The 22,439-nt window shown below is 43.6% G+C and overlaps 1 protein-coding gene and 1 long non-coding RNA gene across 2 annotated transcripts in view; one reads left to right on the forward strand and one right to left on the reverse strand.

Moving 5' to 3' along the window:
- Positions 1-3,626: 3,626 nt before the first annotated feature.
- On the reverse strand, positions 3,627-7,997 carry LOC148113187 (uncharacterized). Its single transcript, XR_015728378.1, has 2 exons — positions 7,892-7,997; positions 3,627-5,444 (listed from the first exon to the last, which is right to left on the reverse strand). It is a non-coding gene; the product is annotated as an uncharacterized LOC148113187 (long non-coding RNA).
- The window catches only part of ZCCHC24 (zinc finger CCHC-type containing 24), a 153,918-nt gene continuing 138,454 nt past the window's right edge, over positions 6,976-22,439 (forward strand). Inside the window, exon 1 of the mRNA XM_034423443.3 lies at positions 6,976-8,041. Coding sequence (XP_034279334.1) covers positions 7,796-8,041 — 246 coding nt within the window. The 5' untranslated portion in view covers positions 6,976-7,795. The remainder of the gene's footprint in view (positions 8,042-22,439) is intronic.

Here is a 22,439-nt window from a genome sequence, read left to right on the forward strand (position 1 = left end):
CTTGCGCCACAGCTGATCACCCCCGGCGCTGTTCTACTTATCTTCCCAAGCCTCATTTTGGTGCGCATTGCATGTGCGCATGTGCAGCTCACATTTGGTGCACACTGCGTATGCGTGCACACTGCACACATTTGGTGTATGGCGCGCATGCACGGCCGGCAAACCGGTAGTAAACCAGTTCAGATTTTACCACTGGTCTGGCATCCTTGCAACATGGCCTGCCCAGCATGTCTGGGCTTTTATCAGCAGGGTGTGAACTGAGGGCAGGAAGCATGGAACCAATGAGATGAATCACGTGGTGGTGATGATAGCACTGGTGGAGATGATCACCACCACAAAGCAACGCGATTTTGTTCCTTCAGAGAAATGGTGGGAAACCCAGAAGGTTTCACCTTGACCTTGTTAAGACCTTCTGTTAAGGTCTGTAAAATTCACAAGAGCCCCAACCCAAGAGGAGACTTACACAGCGTTATTTATATCGCTTGTTTCAGCCTCTCAGGACAGTTGTAAAGTACATATGTAGCCCTATTTACGACAAGCATGTGGGAGAACCCTGGAATTTGATACTCTGGAATTTCTATCCAGTTTGGTGTAGGGTATCAGCCTAAGCTTATTCTCTGAGGCGGCTTGAAATGCAACTTACGATAGGACTTACGCACTCTCCTCGGGTATATAATTTTGCACGCCTTAAAACTGACTGGCTTCCCCAAATTGATGGATATCTTTCATGCCAATAGTTTATTCTTTTTACAAGCAGATTTTGCTGCTTTTTAGAAAATACGTAAGCTGGGATTGTTACCAGAAAAAGCTATGTTGATCCCCCAAAGTGATCAGTTGGAAGTGAGATAAGTTCAGAAGAAATCTTATTTATAGATGTTTGGGAGGGGTTTGCCAATAGTTACCAAGTATTATCTATTTCTGAACTATTATTATTATTATTATTATTATTATTATTATTATTATTATTATTATTTATAATTATAATAAAGTATAATAAATGATTACAAAGCTAGACACAGCCGAGTGGCTAAATTAATCCACTGATCATTATGTAAAAAATACGACTTTCCTTGTATCCAAAAAGTCATGGGAACATAAAGTGGAAAAAGTTATAGAAAATGAGAAGGTGAAGATCTTGTGGGACTTTTGAATATAGACAGATTGTCACTTGGAACACAACACGCCAGATATCACAGTTGTCGAAAACCAAAACATACAATTTATTGATATCGCGGTATCAGGAGATGCCAGAGTTGAAGAAAAAAAACTGGAAAATTCATATAATATCGTGACCTGGCCATCGAAACTACACGGCTATGGATGAAATATGTAACCGTGACACCCATTGTCATCGGGGCCCTTGGTACCATGTCCAAGAATTTTATAAAATACATCAACAAATTGCAGCTTCCTGCAATAACACCAGTGGAACTGCAAAAAACTGTGCTACTTGGAACATCGTACAACTTAAGAAGGTACTTGGTTGATACCTAGGACGCTGGCAGCAATCCGTATCAACCATTAGCACCAGTCAATGGTATTTGTGATGCATTTTTGAATGTTCAGTTGACTGAGTTTCATGTTTAATGAATAAAGTAAATGATGATGATGATGATGATGATGATGATGATGATGATGATGATGATGATGATGGATGAAACATGTGACAGTGTTACTCATTGTCATCGGGGCACTTGGCACCATGTCCAAGAATTTTACAAAATACATCAAGAAATTGCGGCTTCCTGCAATAACACCAGCGGAACTGCAAAAAACTGCAGTACTTGGAACATCATACATCTTAAGAAGGTACTTGGTTGATACCTAGGACGCTGGCAGCAACCCATATAAACCATTAGCACCAGTCAATGGTATTTGTGACACATTTTTAAATGCTCAGTTGACTGAGTTTCATGTTTAAGAATAATTATAAATAATAATAATAATAATAATAACAATAATAACAACAACAACAATGACAATAACAACACAAGAACAACAACAATAATAATAGTAATAGTGTTTTCTTTCAATCAAATGTAATTTGGCCAAATTTATCTAAACACCAAATTAATTATCCTGCTTGAGCACCAATAGATTTAACTTATTTTGAGAAAAATATGAAATCTATCCAATCCTGCCTTAAAACAGTCAGAGTCACCTTATTGGTGAGATGGGTGGCATATAAATTTAATTAACAAACAAGCAAAGAAACACACAAACACATACAAAAATAAAATAATGCTCTCTTTGGCTATCAGTTTTGGGGAACAGCTCTGCAAATGCCTAACTGAGTCAATTTCACCCAATACCTGGTATGATAGATATAACATTAATTCACAATAGTTTGCCATTTATTAACTGGAAACTCCAATGGATCCCAATGTTACCCTGTCCTAATTATTCTCTTAATCACATTCCCTGCTTCTCTCGATTCATCATCGATCTATCTTTCTATCTTTCTATCTATCTATCTATCTATCTATCTATCTATCTATCTATCTATCTATCTATAGATCTATCTATTATCTATCTATCTATTTATCAATCATCTATCAATCATCTATCTATCTATCTATCTATAATCTATCTATCTATCATTATCAATCAGTCAATCATCTATCTATCTATAATTATCTATCTTTCTATCTATCATTATCAATCAGTCAATCATCTATCTATCTATCATCTATCATCAATCAGTCAGTCAATCAATCATCTAGCTATCTATAATCTATCAATCATCTATCATTATCAATCAGTCAGTCAATCATCTATCTATCTATCATCTATCTATCTATCTATCTATCTATCTATCTAAACTCCATCTATATCAAATGGTTATCCTACTGTATGTGTAGGATACACATACAGATACAGTATACTCTCATTGCATGTTAGAACATGGCTTCTTTTTCTTCTCTATTGGCTGAAATCAATGCTACTTTTTATAGGTTTAGCCCCATTGGTAAGTAGAGAGCTCTTGAAATAAGCATGGCTTAAAAAAGCCTTAGGTCAGATTTATCTATTGGCTTTCTCTATGGAAAGTCTATGCTCATTAGGTTTGGACAGTGCTAGAATAGCCCTCAAACAAAGAATTTGGGATATGGATCTCCCAATGCATTTAGAACAAGCTATAAATTACGACCATTGGAGCACAAAAGTTTTGAAACCAGGAGAAGATGCTACATTTAAAGAATGTACCATCTTCTGTGTCTCTATGTATGCATGTGTGAAATCACAGGTCAACATATCCTCCTCCCCCCCCTTTTTTTAAAAAAGGTTTTGGTGCTTCAAGAAATCATCTTTTCCAAAAAGCATTCTCCAAAGCTGAAATCAAGACAATTTCTTTTGGATGAACTCTGTGCTAGTTTTGGCTGACTGAAAAAGGAATTTTGGAGCCATGGTGCTTGACTCAATGAAAATGTCAGGATTACAGAATGAGTGTGATTTACCTCACGGTGTTTCCTGGCAGCTTAATCACCTTAAGCATTTATTATTCAGTTTATTTGGTCCAGATGCTATTGGAGCTTCTGAAGTTCTACGGCGGTTAGAGGTTTTGGAGGAATGAACTGCAGTTCCTAAGCCAGGAACCTTTTCCTTTGAAGAAAGTTGAAGGAAGGTGATAAAATGCGATATTGTTTTATTTTTACTGTGTTATTTACAGGACATCTGGAATAATCACCTTGATACACATTGAAGGGTTGTTTGTGAGATCAGCTTCCCATTAGAACAAAGCTAATACAACATTTTTTTTTTTTGACTTTGAATAAAGGTTGACTGAGCTTGGTTGTTTTCTTTCAGACGTTTCATTACCAAACTAGGTAACATCATCAGTGCAACTCATTATGTTACTGAGTGGAAATAGGAAAATAATGGCAAAAAAGTCAAGACTTAAATAAATAAAATAGTGGAAAGAAAGCAGATAAAAGTATATATTGAAAGATGGCACAGAAAACTGGCATATAAAAAGAGACCAAACCCTTCTCCCCCCTAGCACTGATGATGTTATCTAGTTGGGTAATGAAAAGTCTGCGAGAATACAACCAAGCTCAAAGAGTACCAAGAAGTTCACAGTTCATTCAGCCCAGAGCTACAAATATTCACTTCTGTCAATAAAGTTTGACTTCAATTATCTTTGTTGTTGGAGGTGGCCCTCCCAGGCTCCATTTTCGGCCGCAACGGCCTCCTGCAGCCCTCTGCCAGTGAAAACGGAGCTCTTGGGCTGCAGGAGGATTGTAGGAGGCCATCGTGGCTGAAAACTGAGCCTTGATGAGTGACATCAAACTGGCCACGCCTCCCCCCCCCCCGAGGTCAAACACAACCCTGATGCGGCCCTCAATGAAATCGAGTGTGACATCCCTGCTCTAGAAGCATTGAACTATTGGAAATAGATTTTGAGCTATGTTGATATGGACTATCTTGATGTCCCAGATGGTTTCTGATATGAAATGGTTGATATTGTTGAAAATATGAGCTTATGAAGAACTGCCTTAGAGCAGGGGTGTCAAACTCAAGGCCTGGGAGGCCAGATCCGGCCCACGGGGTGTTTAGATCTGACCCACAGGGCCACCCTGGAAATAGTGAAGGACCGGCCCCTGGTGCCTCTGCCAGCAAAAACGTGGCCCTCCCGAGCTCCATTTTTGCTCTCAGAGGGTTGCAGGAGGCCATCCCAGCTGAAAACTGAACTCGAGAGCCCGTTTTCAATGGCAGAGCACTCGGGCTTCCACAGGTGCCCCTGACACAAGTGATTTCAAGCTGGCCATGCCCACCCTGGCCATGCTCATCCCAGCCCTGAGGTCATCCTGGCCACCCCCATCCCAGCCCCTGAGTCCTTTGGCAGAAGGGCGGCATACAAATCCAATAAATAAATCCAAATAAATCCAACACAACCCCGATGAGGCCATCAATGAAATCGAGCTTGATACCCCTGCCTTAAGAGTTTCTTGGAAGCCCCTGACTGAAAATTGTTGGAGAGAAGAGCTCCACAGCTTGATCCAGTCTGAATTTCCAAGAAAAAAAAGTCTTTGCCCACTGTTGGAACTAGCACCTTACAAGTACCTACAGTGGAGTGAGCAGATGGACTTCCACGAATGGATTTGGGTTGAAAGTTCCACTTAACAGATAACAGATTAACAGAGTTGGAAGGGATCTTATAGGTCATCTAGTCCAACAACCCTCCCTCCCCCACTCAAGCAGGAAACACTACACCATTTCTGACCAATGGCAGTCCAGTCTCTTCTTGAAAGCCTCCAGTGATGAAGCTCCCACAACTTCCGAAGGCAACTTATGTTCCATGGGTTGATTGCTCTCACTGTCAGAAGTTCCTCCTCATTTCTAGGTTGAATCTCTGCTTGGTCAGTTTCCATCCATTATTCCTTGTCTGTCCTTCGGGTGCTTTGGAAAATAGCTTGACCCCCTTCCTCTCTGTGACTTGACCACAGCTGGAAGGAGAAAAGAGGTTGTCCAAAGCAGGGCTCTCCAACCTTGGCAACTTTTGATTGCTTATTTGCATCCTATGACTATCATTAAGTGTTGTACTTTATGATTCTTGATGAACGTATCTTTTCTTTTATTATTTTTCTTTTATTATTTTATATACTATATTTTATTATTTTATAAATTTTTATACCGTCCTTCTCCTGCTGGACTCAGGGCGGTGAACAGCCAAGAATAAAAAAACATCCAATACAAAATTTAAAATTATTAAAACAATTAAACAAATTTTGTACACCAAGAGCGTATGCACCAAGACAAACTCCTTGTGTGCCCAATCACACTTGGCCAATAAAAAATTCTATTCTATTCTTAGGGAGCCTTGGTGGTGCAGCGGACTAAAGTGCTGTTAAGTAGCACTTAGCTACCAGCTGCCTGCAATTACTGCGAGTTCAAATCTCATCGGGCTCAAGGTTGACTCAAGCCTTCCATCCTTCCGAGGTAGGTAAAATGAGGACCTGGATTGTGGGGGCAATAAGCTGACTTTGTATAAAAAAGAACACCGCTTGGTGGGGGGGGGGCAAAAGCCCTACTAAGCAGGTATATACAAAAGTATGAAGGCTATTGCTAAATCGAACCAATATTCTATTCTTTAAGACTTGTGGACTGGCTGAATTCCTCATCCAGCAAAGGTTTTATTTTATTATTTATTTTATTATTTTATAAATTTTTATACCGTCCTTCTCCTGCTGGACTCAGGGCGGTGAACAGCCAAGAATAAAAAAACATCCAATACAAAATTTAAAATTATTAAAACAATATATAAATTCGAAATTAAATTAAATTAAATTAAATTAAATTAAACAAATTTTGTACACCAAGAGCGTATGCACCAAGACAAACTCCTTGTGTGCCCAATCACACTTGGCCAATAAAAAATTCTATTCTATTCTTTTCTTAGGGAGCCTTGGTGGTGCAGCGGACTAAAGTGCTGTTAAGTAGCACTTAGCTACCAGCTGCCTGCAATTACTGCGAGTTCAAATCTCACCAGGCTCAAGGTTGACTCAAGCCTTCCATCCTTCCGAGGTAGGTAAAATGAGGACCTGGATTGTGGGGGCAATAAGCTGACTTTGTATAAAAAAGAACACCGCTTTGGGGGGGGGGGCAAAAGCCCTACTAAGCAGGTATGTACAAAAGTATGAAGGCTATTGCTAAATCGAACCAATATTCTATTCTTTAAGACTTGTGGATTTGTGGACTGGCTGAATTCCTCATCCAGCAAAGGCTTTGGGGACCCCCTGATCCAAAGTACACGCTTGCTCTTTTAAACCCAAGAAAGTCCTTCTCGAAGCTCCTGGCAGACTCCGATTTAAAGCCAAGCCAGGCAAGGCTTGCATCCTGTAAGAAGAGGCGTCTACGTTGTTTTTTTTTTTTTTTTCGGGTGGGTGGGAGGGAGGGAGAGTAGGGGGAGAGAACCAAAGGGAAAGCAAAGGCACTCAGCTCTCTTCCGATTGGCCCACCTCTTCCCCAACGTTCAAAGTTTTCCGAAGTCCGGAACTTTCAGCCACCAATCGCCTTTCCTTCTCCCGGCCCTCCCCCTCCTCCCCGCTCGGACCCGTCCGTCCTCCCCCCCCTCCCGCAACCCTCCACTTATTCCTATTGCGACGAGGTGGTGGTGGTGCTGAAGGAGTGCGGGAGCCCTTCCCTCCGCCCCGGAGTAGGAGGGAGTGAGGATAAAGCCAGATAGCGGATCGGGCTCGGCCAAGAGAGGTGGAGGGCCAGGGCAAGAGCAGCAGCAGAGGCCGGAGGGGGGCGAGAGGAAGAGGAGGAGGAGGAAGAGGAGGAGGAGGAGGAGGCAGAGCGCCTGCAAAGAATTCCGCGAAAGTGCTGCGATTCCCGCGGCGGGAGCAGCCCAAGACGGTCTCCGCAGCTATGCCGGGGGCGAGCGGGGCGCTGCGGCTGCCGGAGGGTCCCGGGGCGCTTTAGGCAGAGCTGAGACGGGGCCGGATAGAAGATCGAGGACGCCGGGCAGCCGAGCGGCTTTTCCCCGCCTTCCTTCCCTCCTTCCCTCCTGGAGCTGGGTCCCCGCGGGGAGGACGACGCCCCCCCAGGAGAAGAGGGGGAGCCAGGCGAGCGAGCCCCAGGGGCTTGAGGAGGAGGAGGAGGAGGAGGAGGAGGAGGAGGAGGAGGAAGAAGAAGAGGAGGAAGAAGAAGAGGAGGAGGAGGAAGAAGAGGAAGAAGAGGAGGAGGAGGAAGAAAAAGAGGAGGAAGAGGAGGAAGAAGAAGAAAAAGAGGAGGAGGAGGAGGAGGAGAGGGGAGGGGTCCCGTCCGCCAGCGGGCCCTTCGACGCGGGGCAAGGATGAGCCTCTTGTCAGCCATCGAGACCACCGCCGCCTCCGTTTACCAGCCGGCCCAGTTGCTCAACTGGGTTTACCTCTCTTTGCAAGACACCCACCAGGCCAGCGCCTTCGACGCCTTTCGGCCGGAGTCTTCCTCCACGCAGCACCCGGAGCTCAGCTACCCCAGCAAGAGCAACGCCGAGCTGGGCACCTCCTCGCTCAATTCCAGCTACCTAAACAGCTTCCTCCAGCTGCAGAGGAACGAGGTGAGCGGCTCCCCTGGAAGGGCGGAAAAATGTGTGTGTGTGTGTGTGTGTGTATGTGTGTCTGGGGGGGGGTTACAGCCGACCCCTTCCCTCCCCCCGCAGAAATGCCTGCGGGAAGTCTGGAAGTGGGGGGGGGGTGAAAGTGTGGGGGGGCGGGATCGCGAGCCCTCCGCTCTCAGCTGGGTGGGGGGAGGGTGGGGGGGAGGTGAGGGTCGGCCTGCCAAAGGCCACCCCGAGGGAGTTTGACTTTGGTTGCTGGTCCTGCCAAAGGAAGGGAAGAAGAGCCGAGCGAGCTAGCGAGCGAACGGGACGGGGAGGGGAACTGCTGGGAAAAGTTTGCGGAAAAGTTAGCTCATCCTTCAAAACTTCGGTACCGCCATGATGCTTTTTTTTTTTTTTACAGTATGTGGCTTTTCGTAAAGGATTGCAAGATTTTTCTTGCCTTCCTTTCCTTCTTTTCTTCCTTCCTTCCTCTCTCCTTCCTTCCTTCTCCCTCCCTTTCCTCCCTCCCTCCCTTTCCTTCCTCCCTTTCCTCCCTCCCTCCCTTCCTTCCCCTCTTCCTCCCTCCCTCCCTTTCCTTTCCTCCCTCCCTCCCTTTCCTTCCTTCCTGTCCTTCCTCCCTCCCTCCCTTTCCTTCCTGTCCTTCCTCCCTCCCTCCACCTGTTCCTCCCTCCCTTTCCTTCCTTCCTTCCTTCCTTCCTTCCTTCCTTCCCTCCCTCCCCCTCTTCCTCCCTTCCTCCCTCCTTTTCCTTTCCTCCCTCCCTCCCTTTCCTTCCTTCCTGTACTTCCTTCCTTCCTGTCCTTTCTCCCTTCCCCCCTTTCCTTCCTCCCTCCCTCCCTTCCTGTCCTTCCTTCCTTTCTTCCCTTCCTTCCCCTCTTCCTTCCTCCCTCTCTCCCTTCCTTTCCTTTCCTCCCTTCCTTCCCTTCCTTTCCTCCCTTCCTTCCCTTCCTTTCCTTCCTCCCTCCCCCTCTTCCTCCCTCCCTTTCCTTCCTTCCTTCCTTTCTTTCTTTCTTTCTTTCTTTCTTTTTTTCTTCCTTCCTTCCTTCCTTCCTCCCTTTCCTCCCTCCTTTCCCCTCTTCCTCCCTCCCTCTGTCCTTCTTTCTCCCTCCCTCTCTCCCCTTCCTTCCTTCCTTCCTTCCTTCCTTCCTTCCTTCCTTCCTTCCTTCCTTCTCTTTGCTGGATTATTTGAAAACTAGAAGGTATTTGGTGATTCAATCAGCAGATTTTTACCCACAGTAAGGAAAAAATGACTTTGAAAAATGTTTCTCTTCTTGGGAAGAAGATGTGGGATCTTGAAGTCAAATTGCTGGCTCAGTTTAGACTCTGGTCTTAAGGAAAGTAGCGAGGAGAAGAAATAACTGGTGGGCTTGAATGCATCGGACAATCGAATAGGGGGGTTGTGACTTGAACTGGGAACACAGTTTTCACGTCGGTTTCCTATTTTGATCCCTGGGGAGTGAGTTATTTTGAGAGACATGGGGGAGTATATCTGAAGAATGCCCTCACCTCTCAGACTCAAGGCAGACGTCACTGGAGCTTCACAACCTGGGTATTATGGTCAATAATTACCCAGGGCTTGATGAGAAGAAATACTGACATGTAAAATCTGTGGGGAAAGAAGGCGATGTGGGCAGACATGTTATCCTTGCAAGTCAACCTTTGCATGGGACATGATTCATTTCTGAATCTCAGATAACCCAAGGGTAGCCCTTTCTGGATCAGGCCAAGGTCTATCATGGTCCAGTCACTGGCGGGGGGAGGGGCTCACAGTATCTTTTGGAATCCCTCAACCATCATTGGGCTAAACTAGATGGGTTTGATTCCCCCTTCAAGAATGTCTTGGGTCAGATGATAGAAATCACTAGTGGGGAATGGATTTGGCTTCCCACAATGGCTAGTAGAATGCTTGGAGGATGCTTGCAAGCAGAAGGCGGAGAGAAACTCTTCTTCCAACCATTGTTCTCCTGCAACCAGAATCTGGAGGCATGTTGTCCCCAGTCCAAAGATAACATTGAGTCTCTAGATGAGGGCTTCTTAGCCTTGGAAACTGGAAGACGTGTAGACTTCAATTCCAGCAGAAACTGGATGGGAAATTCTGGGAGTTGATATCTACTCATTTTCAAGGTTCCAAGGTTGAGTAACACTGGTCTAGGATCATGGTCTTTAAGAGATCGGTCCTTAAGGGAAAGTATCCAGACTACATCATTGCGTCTTGTGAGACTGAATTCCACGGTTGTGTTAGGCAATTTTCTCAATTCCCTGTCAGTAAGCTTCATGGGATGACCCCTGATGCTGGTGGATGGAGAGAGGGAGACAAATGTCTCCCTATCTTCTCTTTCCATGCCTTGCAGAAATCTAAGGTCATCATCAGTAGACTGATCTACGAAGTCAAACAAACATCCTGGAGAAAAGCAATTAATTTAAAATTTAAATTAGTTTTGTTGTCAAGAAGGTTGATGTCCTCCTTCCCTCCCTTCATTTTTCTTCCCTCCCTCCTTTCTTCCTCCCTCCCTGTCTCCCTCCCTTCACTTTCCTTTTTTCCTTCCTTCCTCCCTCCCTCCCTCCACCCACTTTCTTTCCTTTCTTCCTCCCTCCTTCCCTCCCTCTCTCCCTTCACTTTCCTCCCTCCCTCCCTCCCTTCATTTTTTCTTCCCTCCCTCCTTTCTTCCTCCCTCCCTTTCTCCCTTCCTTCACTTTCCTTTTTTCCTTCCTCCCTCCCTCCCTCCCTCCACCCACTTTCCTTCCTTCCTTCCTTCCTTCCTTCCCTTCCTCTCTCTCTCTCTCCCTTCACTTTCCTTCCTCTTTCTTTCTTTCTTTCTTTCTTTCTTTCTTTCTTTCTTTCTTTCTTTCTTTCTTCCTTCCTTCCTTCCTTCCTTCCTTCCTTCCTTCCTTCCTTCCTTCCTTCCTTTCTTTCTTTCTTTCTTTCTTTCTTTCTTTCTTTCTTTCTTTCTTTCTTTCTTTCTTTCTTTCTTTCTCCTGCCTGTTCCAGTATTGTACAAGCATTGGGAAAGTGTCTTAGCTACAATTACCATAATTCCCAACCAAGGCATCCAATATTGCTTGGACATGTTATTGTCATTGTCAGCCATTCAATCATGTCCAACCTTTGGCCATACTGTGGATCAGCCCTTTCCATGCCCCTCTGTCTTGCACCGCCTCCTTCAGATCCATCATGGGCGTCCTGGTGCTCAATAATTCAATAGCCTTTATTGTCATTGTACATCATGTATACAACAATATTGGTGTCAACCTTTATAGTGTCCAGCCGGGTTTTCCTTTTTCCCCAGCATGATTGACTTCAAATGAGTCAGCTCTAATGACATGACCAAAGTATGACAGCCTCTGTTTGGTGATCTTGGCTTCAAGTGGTATTTTCAAGTGACGTTCAGTCTAGGACTTCATGCAGTCCATGGGATGCGTAATAGTTGCCTCCAGCCCTACAGATCAAAGGCATCCACCCTTCTCCTAATCGACCTTTTTTCAGAGTCGAAGTCTCATGGCCATAAGTAGCAATTTGACAAAATTATTGCATCAATCTACATTTAGAGAGAATAGAATAGAATAGAATAGAATAGAATAGAATAGAATAGAATAGAATAGAATAGAATAGAATAGAATAGAATAGAATAATAGAGCTGGAAGGGATTTTGGAGGTTTTTTAGTCCACACTCAAACAGCAGACCTTTATACCAGGGGTCTCCAACCTTGGCAACTTTAAAACTTGTGGACTTCAACTGAATTCTGGGAGTTGAAGTCCACAAGTCTTAAAGTTGCTAATGTTGGAGACTCCTGATCTATACCATCTCAGATGAGTGGCTTCTGGGTCTGGTGTCTTTACTCTTCCAGATGATATTCATGCCAGATATTGCAGTTCTTCCAAGTGATATACATCTTTTGATCTCAGGGCTGCAGTCACCACTTTAGTCAATTTTAGAGCCCAGGAAGATAAATTCCTTTACTGTTTCGATGGTCTCCTTGTCTATCTGCACTCCCACCTGTGTCTTCTCTTCGCTACCTTTGTTTTCTTGATGTTAAGGTGCAGTCCACATTTTTCACTTCCATCTTTGATTCTCAGGATTGGCCACTCTAGATTCTCCTTGCTTTCCATGAGAAACATTGCATCATCTGCATATCAGAATTTGTTGATATTCCTACCACCAATTTTAACCCCCATGGACATTTGTAGACAAAGGCGATTGAAGAATAAGAATAAATTGCTACGTTTACAAGCTCTGAAAAGAGCAGAATCCCTTGTAGGTTCTTGACCACTCTTCCTTTTCACAGTTTAATCTTGGTTGTGTGTCAATGTTGACCTTTGCACTCGGTTGTGAAACTTTTTCCCTCAAATCTTTTTTAACCCTCCCGGTGAAGTGGTCACTCTGCTAATGTTTGCAGAATGTCTTCAGGCAACGCAGAGAAATGACATCACAGAGTGGGCTGGGTATCACAACAAGAGTTGTGTGCTTGATACCTCCTCCTCTGTGGGATATCTGTGTGGGTCAATTGTGTGGATCATATGAAAGCGACTTGCCAAATGTGAGAAAAGATGGCCGCCAGCGGAGGAAGTAAGGACATGTTTTACAAATGAGTTGCTCTTCAATTTTAACCCACCAAAGTAACCGAAGAAAGTAGATCTGAGTAGACTGATTGGTAATGTACATAAGAGCCATTGTTTGTTGATTGCAATGCTGAAGTAACGCTTGAGTAAAACTATGTCTTGGCCTAGTTTGCAAAGGTCAAGGATTGGTTAAGTTACTCAACACGATGATTGTTGCATCCTCTACAGCAGGGGTGGGGAATAATGTCCCCTTTATGACTTGTGGACTTCAACTCCCAGAATTCCGGAGCCAACATAGCTGGCTCCGGAATTCTGGGTGTTGAAGTCCACAAGTCATAAAGGACTGACTTGACAGGCAGAACTTTCCTTTCATTCATAAAAAACATATTCCATAATACAGCTGTTATTTATTGACATGCCATAAGCTGCTTCACTATTCCTGTGGCTACAGATTACTACGGCTCTCGACGCGGGGAATTGCTCCATCTATTTAAGTCTTCCGGAAGCTGGCATTTTCAAATTTTTAAATCATTTGTTTCCCAATCTGGGTACCTTCCAGTTCATTTGATCTTCAACTCACAGAATGCCTCTGCCATGATGGCCGTTGCTAAGAATCATGGGAGTTGAAGTTCATACATCTGGAACTTGTCTGGTTGGAAAACACTGTTTTAGATTATATGAATGTTTCTTCTGCAGTCATCCTGCTTAGCATGGGATGTTAGAACAATCAGGAAAATGAAACATTGCATGTTGTCTCAAGCTTGGGAGGTTTTTTTTTCCCCACACTAGTTGTGACTGTCCTGCTCCATTGCTTACAAGAGGACCTCATGACACCCAACTCTTGTTGGACCTTGTCCAGTGTCAATAAAAGAAAATATCTGTAGCTCAGGGTTGAAATGAAGTAGTTTTCCTGCAGACATTTCATTACCAAACTAGATAACATTATCAGCATTGATGATGTTAGTTTGGTTAATGAAAATCTGCAAAAAAAAAAAAAAAAAAGTAACCAAGCTCGGAGAACACCAAGGACCCCTTGTCCAATATCTCACAAAACTCACTAGTCTTTATAATCTTGGCTGGCCAAGTGCTTTCTTCAGTTCTAGAATTGTTCCCAAAGCTTGCCATATGTGTCCACTGTATATTTTCTGCCCATTATAGCAGCGGTCCCCAATCTTTCTAGCTTGGTGGCCCAGTGTATGTGTGTGTGTGTGTGTGAGTGAGTGAGTGACAGGCACATGTGCATACACACAACTCCAAAGCCCAGTTTGTTTGCTCCGCGCCAGCACGATGTCACTGCCGGAAGCCCATGCGAAATTTCTTCTCCGTGACGAGCTTTGCGCGTGAGTGCCAACGCCCTTTACTCGTGCGAGCAGAGCGTCTCATGAAGTGCACACTTGCCCATTTCTCCCGCAGCCCGGTTTCGAACAGGCCATGGCCCAGGGGATTGGGGACCCCTGCATCATAGGACACATTTCCAGGAGAAAGATAAATAAAGTCATAACTCTTATGGCTGCTGTTCTTCAGCATTGTGGATTGAAAAACAAGGAAGGCTTCATGGAAAGAGAAGACCGGTGTGTTCAGATCCAAAGATCTGAAGTGTAGAATAGTGGGCCATGTCTTCTTCTACGTGGTCATTCTTCAACCCCACCCAGAGAGCAGATGGAGAACGTGGCTCCTGAGGCCAGGCTGCTGAAAGTATTAAGAAAATAGTTTTTTCTCTCCCTCTTCCTACCCACTTATGGTTTGTCCTACCTATTTCAGTCTCCCAGGCCCACTAGATCAGGGGTGTCAAACTCGATTACTTTGAGGGTCGCATCAGGGTTGTGTTTTACTTTGGGGGGCCAGGGTGGGCATGGCCAGCTCGACATCACTCATGTCAGGGGTGCCTGTGGTGGCCGAGAGCTCTGCCAGCAAAAATGGATTCCCGAGCTCCGTTTTTGACTGCGACAGCTTCCTGCAATGCTCTGTCAGCGAAAATGGAGCTTGGGCGGGCCGCCCCTGGCCCTTGTGAGCTCCATTTTTGCCTGTGATGGCCTCCAACAACCCTCTGCCAGCAAAAACTTGAGCTCAATTTTTGCTGGCAGAGGCACCGCAGGCCAGTCCTTTGCTGTTTTTGTGGAGGTCCCACAGGCCAGATCTAAGCACTCCATGGACCGAATCCGGCTCCTGGGCCTTGAGTTTAACACCCCTGCACTAGATAATCAATGTTTCCCATCACTGTCTGGAAATGAGAGACCATCTTGCAATGATACCTCTTGGCTTGGGATGGCAATCTGCAATCCAGAGGTGGCCTATAGTATTCTCAGACCATGCCTTCAATATTCAGCAGAAACGTATGTAGCCAGAATCTAGTTATACTTTCATTTCAGTGGGAGTTTCTCCCAGTTCAACATTTTCATTGAGTTATAAAATATTGTAAAATACAAAAGTAAATAGAAAAGCAGTGGGGAGGAAAAGGGGAAGTGAGGAAGGATAAGGAAAAAGAAAAAAAAGAAGCGTTGACTTCTGACTCTCTCCGTTACAGTAAATTAAGGCAGTAACATCAAATCACAACTTTTTGCGTTGTTCATAATAATTATGAACAAGCCATTTCTGTAAAGATCTATCCATCTACTCGGTAAAACCCAAAATCAGAGTTGCATTCTTTTCCACTTCAAGCACGAAGTTCAGAAGCGGTTTCCCCGTGGAAACACAAATACTTATGTTCTTTTCTTTAATCAAAGTTGTCCATTTTGCCCTTTCAGCCAACTCCATCAACTTCTGCAACCATTCATTTGCCCATGGTAGGGATCAAAGTGTCCTTCTTTTCAGTGGGGGTCTCTCCAGAGGTGGGTTTCACATACTGTAGCAACTGGTTTGCCCAGCACCGGAAACTTGAGCACGCGTGCACCGCCATCCTCACATGTGTGTGACGTCAAACAACATGGCAATTCTCTCACGCGCACCGTCCACACATGCATGTAGCATCAAAAACACAGCGATATAGGATGGGGTTGTGTCCGGGTGGGTGGTCGGGCCCGCTCACCCGCAGGTCGCCATGAACTGGTCCAAACTGGCTGAATACCACTTCTGAGTCTCTCAATGTTGGGAAGGGATTTTTTTTAAGGATGGTGATAGGAATGGAGGGAGAGCTATAATCTTCTCACAGGAAGTCACTGCAAAGACAGATGGGATTCTGTTCCTTCCTGCTAGTTAATCTGCCTGGATGAAAAGGGAAGAAAAAACAAAGGGAATGGATAGCCTGATTGGGATGGAGCCACCATGGATGGAGTTATCCGGAGGCTTAAAACGCCCACGTTGTGTTTCATTCCCTTGTGGGGAGAGGTGGCTGTGAACAGGCCATGAGGGAGAGGAAGTTCTACACTTTGGAGGAACCACTTTAGATGGTCCTCTGGGAAGGCAGGTGCAAGAGAAAAGCAAGCCCTTTTATGAACTCCCTTGTGCCTCACTGGAGTGACTTTGGAATTACTTTGTTTGGTTCCACTCCAAATGAATCCTGGGCCTTTTTTGTAACCCTACAGCTGACTCGGTTCAGCTGTTCTCTTGGCACACTTTCTGCCCATGACCCAGTTAAGTGCATCTGCAAATACAGCTGCCGTGTGTGTACGTGTGCGTGAAAACACTCCCTCTTGAGTGTCCCTCCCAGCCAATGTGTGGCCTCCTCAACTAGATAAATCTCGGTGGTGGCCTCATTCTAGCTGTAACCCACCGAGAAATGGCGGGGGGGAGGGGGGCAAATAAAAAACAACAACAACGTTAACAGCTTCTTGGTCCCAGTAACAGGATCTTAGTTGAAGAATTTTTTTCCTCCTCTTGTTTGAAAGTTCCTTGCCATCTTTGCAAGTCAATCGGTCATCATCCAGGAGGATGAAGGAAAGGAAAATAAAGCTCTTATGCATTAGATGGAAATGTCTTAATTATCTAATGAAGCCACAATGTAAACAAAGAAATTGAGACTCTAGAACAGAGGTCTTCAAAACTTGGCAGCTTTAAGACTTGTGGACTTTAACTCCCAGAAATCTCCAGCCAGCTTAGCTGCCTGGGAGTTGGAAGTCCACAAGTGTTAAAACTGCCAAGTTTGAGGACCCCTGCTCTAAAAAGAGTGCACAGAAGAGCAACAAAGAGGGGACTGGAGGCTAAAACATATAAAGAATGGTTGCAGGAATTGGGTATGTCTAGTTTAATTAAAAGAAGGACCAGGGGTGACATGATAGCAGTGTTCCGATATCTCAGAGACTGCCACAAAAAAGAGGGAGTCAACCTATTCTGCAAAACACCTGAGGGCAGGACAAGAAGCGATGGATGGAAACTAATCAAGGAGAGAAGGAACCAGAACTAAGGAGAAATTTCATGACAGTGAGAACAATCAACCAATGGAAAACTTGCCCCCAGAATTGTGGTTACTCCAACACTTGAAGTTTTTAAAGAAGAGATTGGACGACCATTTGTCTAAAATGGTATAGGGTTTCCTGCTTAAGCGGGGGGGGGGGGTTGGACTAGAAGACCTCAAAGGGCCCTTCCCACTCTGTTATTCTGTGCTGTTCTAATGAAAAGAAGAGGGGGAGAGACATCCTCACAGAGTGGCTCATTTTAAGAAGTCGGTCTCTGGCATCTCAATTTAAAATGTGTGCGTGCTAAGAAAAACATGTCGAAAAACTTTCAGAAAGAAAATATATCCTGCTGTGCTTCGAAAGTCTCATTAGATTCCAGAAAGCCTGTGAACTTTACTTTGGAATGAGGACTGAAACGTACAGTCTCTCCACAATCCTAGGATACCTTTAAAAAGAACGCCTGCAAAATTATGTGCAGGAACAGCGGGAGGGGAAGGAGGTTATGCGATGTCGCATAAACGATTGTGTGTGCGTGAACGAATGCACAAACGATCTTGGTGCAATGGTGCTTGTGTTATCAGAGCGGCTTCTCTGGTGGTGGGATTCAGCCGGTTCTGTCCGGATCGCACGAACTGGTAGTGGCGATGGTGGGAGGCTCCATCCACTCGCCCGGACATAATGCGCAATTACTGCACATGCTCACATTTGCAAACCGGTAGGGAAAGTAAGTGAATCCCATCTCTGGGCTTCTAAGCACATCTGTGGTTGCAATCCTGCAAAGTTTAGGTCATAAGTACAACATTCACCGTACAACATTCTCACTGTACAATATTCGCTAAGTAACTATTTGAAGTTACAATAGCCCTGGGGGGTGGGGAGGAAGTGACTTGAGACTGGTCCTTGCACTTACGACCTTCATGGTATCCTCACAGTCCTGCTATCTATTTCCGATGGTTGCCACTGGAGACCTTTCTAGTGGACTTCCCAAAAGCAAAGTCAGTGGAGAACCCAGATTCATTTCTCGACTGCATGATTGACTTAAACAACTGGCAAAAAAAAAAGTTAGTAAAGTCTGGTACAATTCACTTCATAGCTACTTTGCTTAGCAAAAAAATCATGGTCATAAGTTGAGGATTTGTCTGTATTTCTTTCCCCCGTTTTATCATTTTAATGGCTCTTTAGTAGAAGGAAAGCAGAGAGAAGGAGGAGAAAAGGAGGATGTATTTATTATTATGGTTTGTTGCACAGTCAGCCAGATGTTCAGACTGGATTTGGCGTTTTTATTCACCCATGGACTCCTTCCCAAGGATCTAGGATAGACAGATGTTGATATATTTTGTGGTGTTGCAGATCTCGTCTCAGGATGAAAGAGGCAACTGGACTTTCTGGTTTTTCTTTGAAGATGTCTCGCTTCTTGGATGAGAAGCTTCTTCTTGAATTCAGGAAACTTCTTGGATGAGAAGCGAAACGTCTTCAAAGAAAAACCAGAAAGTCCAATTGCCTCTTGAAAAAAAGTACCTTTGGGACAACTATGACCTAGATGGCTGAGAATCTCCATAGACACTTGCAGGATGAAAGCTGTACTGAGTAGACTGCCTTTTGAAATTGACTGATGGCGATTTTCTCAATGCCAATGAAGGTGTTCAAGTTGATGCTCCAGATGTTTTGGGGTTGCACCCAAGGTGCTTATCACTACTGGTACAGATAGTCCTTGACTTACAATGGTTCATTTAGTGACCGTTCAAAGTTACAGCGGCACTGAATAAAGTGACTTAATACCCCTTTTCACAGTTACGACCTTTCCAGCTTCCCCGTATTTATAATGGTTGCCATGTCCCAGGGTCACGTGATCACCTTTTGCAACCTTCTGACAAAGGCAAAGTCAACAGGGAAGCCAGATTCACTTAACAACCGGGTTACTAATTTACCAATTGCAGGGATTCACTTAATAACTGTGGCAAGAAAGGTTGTAAAGCGGGGTAAAACTCACTTAACAAATGTCTCACTTAACAAGAGAAATGTTGGGCTCAATTGTGGTCATAAGCCAAGGACTACCTGTACTATCTTTGCTTTCTTTTGCCACAGTCGTTCTATTTCTATTTGTAGGTCTTCATATTTTGTGAACTTCTCCAGTTCTTTCTCTTCTGCTGTCTTCAGGTACTGCCACGTCCGTTATCCTGACTTTTTTGTCTTTCTTATTGACAGTGGTAAAGTCTTGGGCATATTATTATTGTTATTTTTTAAAAAAAATAGAATCAGCAAGAGCAAAAAGCATTTAGAGTGCATAATTTAGGAGAAATATAAGTATTTTAACATCCACGATCCTGATCAAGAGGTAAATACCAATGTTTCCTAATAATAAATTTGGCACTAATAGCAGGCATTGAGAGTTCTTATAGCCATGATGGCGAACAACTTTTGCCTTCAGAAGTTGTGGGAGCTTCATCACTGGAGGCTTTCAAGAAGAGATTGGACTGCCGTTTGTCAGAAATGGTGTTGGGTCTCCTGCTTGGGCTGGGGATTGGACTAGATGACCTACAAGATCCCTTCCAACTCTGTTAATCTGTAAATTAATTAATGATCGCTAACTGTGGAACTATTTTCCTGATTTATTTTTAAGAAAACCTTTTGACTGCAAAGAGTAGGCATGGCCCCCGAAGACAGCATTGTGCTTCACCTCTGCCAGCACAGCTTAGAAAGTTTACCATTTCTATTTTGGAGAAGTGTCATGCTGCTGTCACATGCTAATCATGTCATGCCATGTGGTTAAGTGAAAACTTTTCCTTTTATACAGTCTTGGCATGCTCAAATCATTCCCCAATATAAATTTTAATTTATAAAGGAAATCTCGTTGGCAATAATATATTTGGAAGCAGTGTTTTAATGCACAGCTAAATAGCAAAAAATCATTATAGGGAGCATTGCAATTTAATGTTGCTTTTCTATTTTTTGATGCTGAACAAATCATGCTTCAGTGTGTTTTTCCTTGAAAAGGAGATAATTATATGTTTACAATCGCCTTCCAATCCTCCTCCTGGAACTCTTGACTTGGGCTTCTAATTTTTGAAACTCCTGTGAGGTTTTGCCATGCAGAAGGTCATTCTGCATTCGCTAGGCGATTTAACCCAAAAACAAACTCTTTATTTTCCTGCTTCCCCCTCCCCAACCCTTGTCAACTGTATCCTGTCTTAGTGCAGCTGAGATTGAAGGTTGATGAGTGTCTGCACCACATAAGGTAGGTGAAATATTTGGAAAGGGTCAAAATGAAGAGAAAACAGGAAGGAAGGAAGGAAGGAAGGAAGGAAGGAAGGAAGGAAGGAAGGAAGGAAGGAGAGAGTGGAAGGGAAAGAGAAAGAAAAAGGAAGGAAGGAAGGAAAGAAAGAAAGAAGGAGAGAATGGGAGGGAAAGAGAAAGAAAAAGAAAGGGAGGAAGAAAGAAAGAAAGAAAGGAAGGGAGGAAGGGAGAGAGGGAAGGAAGGAGAAAGAGTGAGAGAAAGAAAGAAAAAGAAAGAAAGGAAGGAAGGAACGAAGGAAGGGTTGGAGGGAGGAAGGAAAGAAGGAAGGAAGAGAGAGAGAGAGAGAAAGAGAGAGAGAGAGAGAGACCAGAGCAGACAGACTCTGAATGGGTCCCGTTCATGAGAACTTACAAAACTGCCTAGCAATGTCTGCGTATGTGACTGGCATGCTGACCAAAGCAACTGGATAGGAAAAATAAAAAGCACCATTATTCTCCCGTCTTTCTCTCCCTCTGACTTTTCCCACCAAAGTAGCTGCCTCCTTAACAAACCTCCTTGGCTGCATAAAAAGCAGCAGCGGCACCTCACTTAAATCGCCAGCTGAAAAAGGAGCCCTTGTTCCCTTCCCTAAGGGAGGGTTTTTTAAAAAAGATAATCCCTTTCCGGTTCTTGTTTTTGTTATTATTTATCAAATCTGCAAAGGATCCTCATGGCCCCCACATGTTTCAACCAGCCTTTGGATGTCGTGGAAGAGCGGCTTGCTTGATATTTCTGGATCAACCCGTTATTGGACACTGTCGGAAATAAATCTGGCGATTGGGAAAAGGTTTTGGCGTTACTGCAGTCAGTCTGATCCGATGATGTTAGGGATTCTGGCTGAGAATGATCTAGGGTTTATTTCATCCATAGTTGGCACGGACAGCCAACTTTCCTTAGAGAGGACTTTTTTTTTTTTAAAGACCACTTTTGGCACTCATAAATTGTGTGGAAAGAAAGCACAGAGCTCTGTCTCTGCCAAAACCTTTCCAGGAGAAAAACACCCCATTTTCAGAGTGGTGTCCCTAATGGGACAAGGGGAAAATAATAATAATAATAATAATAATAATAATAATAATAATAATAATAATAAACAAACAAACAAACAAATAAAGAAATAATAAAGAAAGATGAGACAGTCGACCACCTGATCAGTGGGTGCAGCAAAATTTCACAAACTGACTACCTACAACGCCATGACCGTGTTGCTAAAATCATTCACTGGAAATTGTGCCAGAAGTTTGGATTTGAGTACAGCAAAAACCACTGGGAACATCAGGTTGAGAAAGTTTTAGAGAATGAGAAACTCAAGATTTTGTGGGATTTTAGGATTCAGACTGACAGACACTTGGTCCACAACATACCTGACATAACAATAGTTGAAAAGAAAAAAGTATGGTTCATTGACATTGCAATACCTGGTGATGCACGAATTGAAGATAAGCAGCAAGAAAAAATCACAAAGTACCGGGACTTACAAATTGAAGTTGAGCGACTGTGGAAAAAGAAATCGTGTGTTGTCCCGATTGTAATTGGAGCCCTTGGAGCAATACCCAAAGGGCTACCCCGCTATTTAGAAATTCTAAATTTACCGGACTTGAACATTTTGACTCTACAAAAAACCATCTTACTCGAAACAGCTTACATCCTCTGACAATACCTTAACAGTTCCTAGGTCCTTGGTTAGGACTTGAGCTGCTGAGCTATTAACCAGCCTCAAAGGCTGTGAATCTCACTAAAGATTAAATAATAATAATAATAATAATAATAATAATAATAATAATAATAATAATAATAATAATAATAATAATAGTAAAAAAAAATAAGTCAAGATGCAAAGTCTTGACCCTTCCTTAGGGGTGGTGGTAGCTGACACCAGAGATGGTATTCAGCCGGTTTAGACCGGTTTGCCCGAACCGGTAGTGGAAATCACATGTCAGTTAATTCTTAGTTGGGTAAACTTTAGCATGAATTACGGCCTTACAACGTCTTCCCATGGAGTGAACCAAGTTTTTTAGTTCTGCAGCTTTTATAAAGCAAGATTGAATGTTTGCTTCTATTAACTGGATTTTATTGCTAGGTCGCTTCTGACTAACAAGTTTCTTTAGTCAGCTCCATAGATTTTCAATTGGGTTAAGGTCTGGGCTATTCCCAGGCCATTCCAGCAGTGGAATAGGATTATCTTGAAACTCAAAAAAAAAAAAAAAAGAAAGAAAAGAAAAGAAAAGAAAAGAAAA

The sequence above is a fragment of the Pantherophis guttatus genome, chromosome 6 (assembly GCF_059756535.1).
Source record: "Pantherophis guttatus breed Tessera chromosome 6, ASM5975653v1, whole genome shotgun sequence".
NCBI lineage: Eukaryota > Metazoa > Chordata > Lepidosauria > Squamata > Colubridae > Pantherophis > Pantherophis guttatus.